Here is a 9,234-nt window from a genome sequence, read left to right as displayed (position 1 = left end):
CTCTCCCACCTTCTATGATTCACCACCCAACAACACCTACTGTTCTTCTAGTACTTCCTCTGTATTTCGCCTTTTAAGTCTCCATATGGAGTCTACATTCTTCTGTTTATAAGGAAACCATGACTTTACTTGTGGTTTGTCCAACCATGAATAACTCCAACAGAGGTCTCCAAATTCACACGAACGCGTGCTTCTCATCCACATAAATTATAGGGCAGATTTTTTGCACATCTGTGACTGGTCAAATTGCTGAGGGTGTCCTGTCAAAGTGCGTGCAAATCATAAGTTTTGGTTTATTTTTCATTTTCTCATAAGTTGGGTTTCTTAACTTTCACTGCAAGGGTGGAGGGATATTGTTGTTGTTGCTATCTTCCCCGTACTGAGTTGCATACAACAGGAATTTCTTTCGGTACGAGTAATTTGCTTTACTGAGTGAGGGGTGATGTGCATGACGCCGAAATTAGATTTGGTTTACAGATTGTATAAGTCGCTGTTGCTGTCGTAGTTTGTGTTAGAGGTGATGCTTTAAAGGACGAATTCCTGTCCATGTTTCGAATATAACAAGGTGTTGGAGCAGTTCATCATCGAATAAGATGGATGTCGGAGAAATGAAGCCAAGCCTCTCGCTGGGGCTGGCGCAAATGATGCAACAGACCACAGCACCAGCTCCAGATAGAGCAAGTCAACAACGTTCAACCTACCTTATCTAGCGGTTGTCACTGGAATGATCGTAACCAGGTAAGAATACTTGTCTGTGAAACCATATAGTACATTTGGTATACAAGTCACTTAGGTTTTTTCAAAAAATAAAATACAACAAACTAGGGAGAAAAAAAAGGAAGAAATTAAAATTATTAATCCTTTGCAGCATCATCGTTGTTGATGGGCGAAAGAAAAAAGAGTGAAATTATGAACGAATAACAGAACACCAGGTTTCAAGGTTTTCAGACTTTAATTTGAGCCATTAAAATAGAATACCATTATTAAAGGAAAACTTCGAGAGAGCATTTTCTCTGATCATAATTTTAAGGACATCGTATCCAAGGACTCATTCGTAAAAAAATATTTCATGTTAGCCTCCCGAATTTCGACATTGAGTCTGGACGTCTCCCCTTGAATTGTTTTCTCCTTGCTTCGTGGACAAATTCCATTTTTCTTTTTGAGAGATTGTAACATTTTGTTGACATTGAAGGGTTACCCGATAGTACGGAATTTATGGCGAGGGTTTCTTGAGTTTCGCTCAGTGAAGTCGTGCGAGATCATCGTTCTTTGCTCTGATGGTTTGATGGAATTGGGCAGGTAGAGACGGTCATGCAAGTTACTACGAGAGATGGCAATCAGCTTTTCTTTCCAGGTTCATGTGGTTCCTTGGGATTTTCTCATGTAAACAATTTTCAGCTTACGAAACGGAAGGCTACAGGAATGTTGTAGGGCAGTCAGTTTCGTACTCCTCCAGCGCCTTCTCCTTCCTCCGCTCAGCAGTCCCCTGTCGTGTATCAGACTTCCCCTCGTAATTCACAACCTTTACTGCATGGCCCGTCTCCTGGCGCCTTTCGCAGTCGTTGCATCCGAGCATCTTCAGAATGGGATTCCCAGGGCTTTGCCAAACCACTCATCGTCTATTGGAAACAGAGGAGCCAAGAACCAGACCCCATTTCAATACCATGACCACAAGGAACGGAGACGAGGAGTTCGTGATTGGGGTAATAAACCCCTTTCCGACGTGGATCCAGATTTGTATTATATCATGGAGAGAGAAAAGCACAGACAATGGAGAGGCATTGAGTTGATCGCTTCAGAGAATTTTACTTCGCTAGCCGTCTTTGAAGCATTGGGCAGCCATCTCACCAACAAGTATTCGGAAGGCTTACCTGGCAGTAGATACTATAAGGGGAACGAACACATCGATCAAATTGAGTCTCTTTGCTGTTCAAGGGCGTTAGCAGCCTTTCATCTCGACCCCGGAAAGTGGGGTGTAAATATACAGCCCTATTCATGTTCATCAGCAAACTTTGCCGTTTTCACCGCATGTCTGCAACCGAATGATCGCATTATGGGATTGGACGTTTTGTCTGGAGGTCATCTTAGTCACGGATATCAGACACAGGGGGGGGAAGAAGATCTCTGCTGCTTCCACCTACTTTCAAACTTTACCCTTTAAGGTCCATCCTGAAACAGGCCTCATCGTTTACGAAAAAATGGAGGAATTAGCGCTGCTCTACCGTCCGAAGATACTAATATTCGGCGGGAGCTCTTACACACGAGAATGAAATTATGCACGCTTTCGCCAAGTGGCTGATAAAATTCATGCTTTTCTAATGTGTGACATGGCTCACATAAGCGGGCTTATAGCTGCACAGGAATGTGACTGCCCGTTTGATTACTGCGATGTAGTAACATCCACCACTCACAAGTCTCTTCGCGGGCCTTGGGGCGGCATTGTCTTCTTTCGGAAAGGATTGAAGGCCCCAGGGAAATCGGGGGATACCGCCTCTGTTAACCTTGAGAAGGAAATTAATTTTGCGATACATCCGACTTTGCAAGGAGGGCCGGACAACAACCATACTGCAGCCCTGGCGGTGTCCCTCAAGCAGGTGTGCTCTAATGAGTATAAGGAGTACATCCAGCAAGTGAAGAAAAATGCTCAAGCTCTTGCAGAGGGCCTCAAGAGGCGAGGTTGCAAGCTGGTCACAGACGGAACTAATAATCATTTGCTACTTTGGGACCTTCGTCTTTTTGGTATTACTGGCAATCTTCTGGAAGAGGTCTGTGAAGCATGTCACATCACAGTTAACAAGAATGCTGTGTATGGAGACAGCAGCTCCTGGCAACCTGGTGGTGTACGCATTGGAACCCCAACAATGACGTCTCGTGGCTGCAACGAAGGAGATTTTGACACGATTGCAGAGTTTCTCTATAGGGCCATGCAAATTGCTGCAAATCTAAACAAAGGAAACTCCAAAACACAGTCAAAGAATGAGGTCCTCGGTAATGGCGAAATTTTGGAGTTGAGGTCTAAAATTGAGGAATTTGCCACGGCGTTTGAAATGCCTGGATTCGACGTGCCACAATGAAGCAGTCTCGTGTCAGCAAGCTTTGTGAGGGTCGGACTGGTTTTGCTTTGCACGTTGGTAAACTTTCCCTTCATTATGGTTATTTTTACCTTGGTTATGGCTGCCCGCTCGGGCAGTGCTATTGTTCTTCAAAATGACAAGGAGGTTGAGTTAAGCGCAGTTTACATAGCGACATGGGAAAGATCGTTGTCTTTCTCACAGCTATAGCCCGCTGCAGTTGAAGCAGCAGCACTTGTTCCTTCTCGTGGGTTTGCAGACGGTAGCAGCCACCTTCTACATCAAGGTATGCAGTTTCGATTCTCTTTCATTGTGTTAGGAATTTCTACGGTTTCTAGTTCTATGAAGCAAAGCTTAGTTATTGAGATTTGCTATCTGTAATCGGACCTGATTATCTCCCTTTTCTGTGAAATTATAATCTCTTATAACATTTTTGCTTTCCCTTTGAAAGTACAACTGATGGTAGAAAGGTTAATACATTGAATTAGTGGTGGTCTCCTCTTCGTGTTTTCTTTCATAATTAGGTATATGTTTTGTATATCGTCATATTCATGTTCGTTGAGTCAACAAACCATTTTTTCACTTATGATTGACTGTAGTGACGTTGAGTGTTCCCGTGTAATAGAACTATACATGCTTGTGCCTGTTGCTGCTCTTTAGTCTAACAGTACAAGAGGGTCAACTGTAATCACTGGCAACAGGCTGATGCCGTTGTGGACCATTCATCTGTACAATTCGTCTTCTTCGACACCCAAGGAATTTCTCCAGACGATCACACCTGAATATACGCACAAGCGCCAGCATTTGGCGTTGAGCTGCATGTGACTTGTACAAATAGTCAGAATGTTTAGCATACAGTAGGGTTTTGTCTTCAATTATTTAAAGACCCCTTTTACTACAAACTTTGTTATCATTGTCAATGATGCTCGATTGATTAGGGTGTGTCATTGCGCCTTCATTTGCCGCTTTCCACAACGTAATTCCGCTGGTATTGTTGTGTATTTCGATGGATCTTGAAGCAGAAAACCGCATCAGATGTTTATGACAAGGTGTGACATATGACTCCTGAATCTTTGTCCGTTACAGTGTTTGATTGAAGTCAACATGAAATTTTAGTGTTACACTAATCGTCCCGTCCCATCAACCCCAGGAGCTAATTAGGCTTCTGTCGACTAAATATATATATAGAGGGAGAGAGAGAGAGTGTGGCATTTTTCCTGCACAATGATAGGGTTGGGGACGGGTATCAGTGTAACTACTTGGTTGACCAGGCCAAACTCCATCATTAGGAGTATTTCCTCAATAATGACTCACGTCCCTTTGATACGCATCTAGATTCCAACTTTGGACCTGGATATGGGGTAGCAGTGTTTCACAAGAACCAGCCTTTTAGTTACAGACTCATCGACTGGAGCGCTCTAATTTTCAAGCCTCTACCAGTTTCAAAGCAGTCTATCTTCTTTGAAGCCATACAGAATACTTAGTTTTCAATGAACTGTTAAAAGTGGGGTATTAGCAGGTTTTACTCACATTCTCCTCCGACACATGCGCTAGGCAACTAGCCTCTGGGCATCAATAAAAGCTGAGAGCTCCAATTGATCATTCTTTGAAACTTCGAACCTAGGCTGGAGACAAGGTAAACAAAAGACAATGATCAAGCGTGCGACTTCACAATTAGAACCCATCGGACTGTCCCCACAGAAGCTTTTACAGACCGCTGGCCGTGCTCAGTTCAACTTAGCAGAAAAGTGGGTATAATCACATCTCCGGAATTCAAACTCCATTCACTGGAGGGAGAGAAGCCTAACAAAAGGATCTCCACCGGTTTTGGTGCATAGTTGGCAGGGGGGATAATTCGGGAGTTAAAAAAACGTGAAAGGGATAAAGGTGTCTGTCAAATTGCATGACAAATCCTCCTAAGTACCAGCCATAGAGTAGACCATCCAAACAGCAGACCGCGTAGGAATTAAGCCCAAGAGTGGGGGCGCAGACAATGTACCCACGACCACCCTTCTACGCCGCTGAAAATGTCAGTGTGTATGCCACCGTGAGCGTCCGACTCGTGTCACTACAAATTAATATAGGCCCCACTTGGCTTAGCACTCAAGCAACTCCATCGCGTCATCACTTCGAAGAATGCTCTCATCTCCACGCACCCAATTCCACAAGAAAATCCACATTAAAAAATGGGACAAAAAGGTGGACGTTGCATTCTCCGAGTTTCTCAGAGTCAGATTCTGCAGAATCCAATCAAACTGTATGAAGAAAGAAACTGTGCACTCGTCAAATTCCGAGATGTCGATTGTGGACGCCAATGGCTTCATAGTTACCTCGATTGGGACCTCGATGGGAATTACTATGTGACGGTACTCGGGGGCACTCGGTGAATGGGGGGGTGGGGGACTTGGAACTTGAGGAAGTGGAAGTCTGTTCAAGTCTTGTTATCGACCTCCCATTCTGTCCCCCATTGTGAGCGTGTGTGTGTGTATGTTTGTGTGTGTTATCGTTGCCGCTTTTCTGGTGCGTGGCTTGTTGCTCTGTCCAGGGTTAGAGGCCCGCTTGCCAGGGAAGGGTTTGCTATTTTTTCCGCCACTTCCGAGTCCGCGCACCTTGGGGTAGCTTCTTCCGCTTTCAGATCTATTGTTCCCGCGGGGCTCTGCCGCCATGGGGCTCACCTTCACCAAGCTCTTTCAGAAGCTGTTTTCTAAGCGGGAGATGCGTATTCTTATGGTTGGTCTCGACGCAGCTGGTAAGACCACTATTTTGTACAAGCTCAAGCTCGGCGAGATCGTCACCACCATTCCCACCATCGGTATGTTCTGATTCAGCATACCTCTCTTCTGGTCATGTCCTCTCTTGCCTTCGTGTTTTGCGTTCGCTGTCCCTGAGCGTGAGAGGTTCGGTTCTGGAGTTTGAGCGAAATCTCTTTTCTGTGTCATTGCATCTCAGATCGAACATCGACGCTTTGATTCGGACTCAGTTTTGCCGTTGTTGGTTGTGTCTTTCATTTGTTTTTTGTTGCTTTTCAAAATTAACATGTTGACATGTGGAATGCTTACGGAGGCCGTTAATGTTATCTTTTATTGCCGAAGCGTTTAAACCTAGGTATTTGATTGAGAGTTAAAACATTCTTTGATTTTTGATGTTCTTCTATTCTTGTCCTTCAGTCACCTGCATAGTTGATCACGGAGCAATGGCTTCGAAGTCTCGTCTCATTCTTTGAATTCTGAAGAGAGACAATCACTTTTATAATTGCATTAAATAGTTCTAAAATGTAGGAAGTGAGCACACAGCAATTGCACTGGATTTTAGTAATGTGAACTGAAAGTATTATGACTAACTGATTGGCTTAATTGCTACGGAATTGCATAAGTGAAAGGATGGAATGTTTAGAGTCAGGTTGTTCTGGTTTTGCTAATGATAGTCGGGATTGCTGGATTCGTTTGTTGGATGTGGACTGGGAATCAATTCTGTGGGCTTAACCTTTCGATGTTTGAAACATTGTGTCACAATTACATGTCCGAAGAGTATCTGAGGTGGTACAAATTTTTTACAGGTTTTAACGTGGAGACTGTTGAATACAAGAACATTAGTTTCACTGTGTGGGATGTCGGAGGTCAGGACAAGGTAAATTTCTCAAACGTTGTTTTCTCTTCCGAAGTGTTTATGGTTTACCACTAGGTCTTTGCAGCCGCACGCAATGGATTTAGAGGTAGATTCTTGTCTTTATATAATGTCTGTGCGCACAAATCAGATGTGTTATTGATCTTTATCGTTGATGTTTTTCTTTTTTTTTCGCAGATCCGTCCATTGTGGAGGCATTATTTCCAAAACACTCAGGGTCTTATCTTTGTGGTGGACAGCAATGATAGAGATCGTGTTGTGGAAGCCAGAGACGAGCTTCATCGGATGTTAAATGAGGTACGCGTTGTAATATTTGAACCGGTGTGAATACTTCGAGCAAACAGTCATTGACACTGAAATCTATATTGCCGATTATTAATTATAGTATCTCATTTCATCTGCAGGATGAGTTGCGTGATGCTGTCCTTCTTGTGTTTGCGAACAAACAAGATTTGCCGAATGCAATGAACGCTGCAGAGATTACCGATAAGCTTGGTCTCCACTCACTTCGGCAACGCCACTGGTAAACATTGTCACTTTTCATCGTTTAAAACAATATATTGGAGAATTTTCCTGTTTCTTATCTTTACTCTGAAGGAGCTGAAGAAAGGTCTTCACTGGTAGATGACGTAATGGAATGTTATTTATTATTTTTTGTGTTCTGTGTAGGTACATCCAGAGCACCTGTGCAACTTCCGGAGAGGGTCTGTATGAAGGCCTTGACTGGCTGTCAAGTAACATCGCAAACAAGGTATATTGTGTAACTAAGCCTTTGGGACTGCAGTACCTTAAAGTTCGAGCTGTTCCTCTCTGAGAGAGGCAAGTCCTGATGCTAATTGTGAAAGTTTGTCTCTCACGTATCATCTAATCGTTCTATTTTGGTGATGTTTTCTGCAGGCATAATTGTTGTTGGCTAGTTCTGTGTTTTCATCCAAAAGCTTTTATGCAACCCAGAGAGTGGGCACCGTTCCTTTTGAATTTTGTATGTGCAGATTGGCTGCCACGATGTTCCCTCAGTGCTGTAGAAGAGCAGAATGCTGTATTAATGAAACGTGCGTGCCTTTTATACGTTTCTCTTCGTCGCTTGCGTTACTACGTCCAGCAGGGCCACTCATTATCAGTTTTGTAACTCTTTTACATGCAGTACAGTATTCTGGAATTTGTCTCAGTCCAACATTCGTCTCGAATCTTATCGAAAACACTCCGATATCACAGATTGTTTGTTCTCGTCGCATGTTTGGTGTTTGATGAATGCCACCGATTTTGAGTCTGTGATGAATTGTCTCGAGCCATATGTTCCCTTAAGATATGCGAATCATATTACGATTTTTGCTCTAGACCTCTAGCTCATTCTCTGAATAAGTCGTTTTGTAATGCATCATGGCCAAATCTATGCAATGGAAGCTCACATTATCCCTCAGTTAACATGTAGTCTCTCCGAGGTAGATGTCCTTAATGTTGTCGCTCACAATCGAATTATTTTCGTGAACTGGGCACGTGATATTGGCGTCTGATTGAAGAATCGATAAACGGTGTGACAAATATTAGGGACTGGATGTCCTCGAAGACGCGGTTACACATAAACTGTTCGCAGAGTTCCGCAACTCTTCAGGCTGCACAATGTTGTCTTGTTGGAAAGGGAGAATATTAAAACAAAAAATGAATAAATAAATAAATAAATAAACAAATAAATAAATACCTATATTTACCACGCCGAAACGTTTACTTGCTGAAGACGAAGGTTCGACACGCATTAATACAGACTAAAAGATTACATCCATTAAACGCACCTTGGGATGAGCTCTTTTATATGCATTGTCTTTCACAAGTAAATAGTAGTGACAAAATAGAGAAGTATTTTTCACACAACGCAGTCTGTGGTATTTTTTCATTACACTTGTTTCATGTAGAAAAATTTGTAACGCAACCTTTCGACTGAATGCAAATGTATATATTTATTTTTGTCAAACTTCTGAAGTTAATTAGTAAAAGTTCCACCAACATGAATGGTGGAGGATTAAAAACATGTTTTTGTAGAGACGCTTTAGTCTACAACTGAATGGCTAGTAAGATACATTTTTATGCCATTACAACGAAAGAAGAAAAACTAAATTATTAAAGTTTTTTTTAAAAAAAACAACAATTGCTATAAAAGTTTGAGAATACGGTAGCGTAGTTTTGATTTGTGGGAACTTCTTTAGAATTACTGAACCTAAGCCAAATCACTAAACATGTGTAATATAACAACATATATTATGATGAGAGAAGCATACATACACTTTTATTTATTTACTCCTAGCATCAACGTTACAGAGACATGTAATATGATCATAAACATCGAATGCACAGTGCGCCGAGGCAAACCAGCAGTCATCTCAAATTTTACACTCCACTATCACTATTCACAATTTGAATTGTTCAAGTAATTAGGAGCGTGACATCATGACGCATTAGAGTTTTTTCTTTTGCTTCTTTTTTTTGCCTGCACGATATGATGCGACCTCGTTATGACTGGAGGGTCCAAGTCATGCAGCCTCTC

The 9,234-nt window shown here is 42.4% G+C and overlaps 1 protein-coding gene and 1 pseudogene across 2 annotated transcripts; both read left to right on the top strand.

Annotated features, from left to right (window-relative positions):
• The first annotated feature begins 1,382 nt into the window (after window positions 1-1,382).
• On the top strand, window positions 1,383-4,072 carry LOC112289257 (serine hydroxymethyltransferase 4 pseudogene; annotated as a pseudogene). The gene is made up of 2 exons (XR_016505795.1): window positions 1,383-3,357; window positions 3,773-4,072. The product of XR_016505795.1 is annotated as a serine hydroxymethyltransferase 4 pseudogene (transcript).
• A 1,397-nt stretch (window positions 4,073-5,469) lies between these two features.
• LOC112289261 (ADP-ribosylation factor 2) lies at window positions 5,470-7,869 on the top strand. The gene is made up of 6 exons (XM_024534338.2): window positions 5,470-5,883; window positions 6,628-6,698; window positions 6,873-6,992; window positions 7,100-7,218; window positions 7,365-7,446; window positions 7,593-7,869. Exons 1-6 carry the CDS (start codon window positions 5,736-5,738, stop codon window positions 7,596-7,598), a joined length of 546 nt encoding a protein of 181 aa, XP_024390106.1. The 5' UTR covers window positions 5,470-5,735; the 3' UTR covers window positions 7,599-7,869.
• The last annotated feature ends 1,365 nt before the right edge of the window (window positions 7,870-9,234 follow it).

The sequence above is a fragment of the Physcomitrium patens genome, chromosome 12 (assembly GCF_059467195.1).
Source record: "Physcomitrium patens ecotype Gransden chromosome 12, ASM5946719v1, whole genome shotgun sequence".
In the NCBI taxonomy this organism is placed as follows: domain Eukaryota; kingdom Viridiplantae; phylum Streptophyta; class Bryopsida; order Funariales; family Funariaceae; genus Physcomitrium; species Physcomitrium patens.
This window is presented reverse-complemented; position numbering and strand designations above follow the sequence as displayed.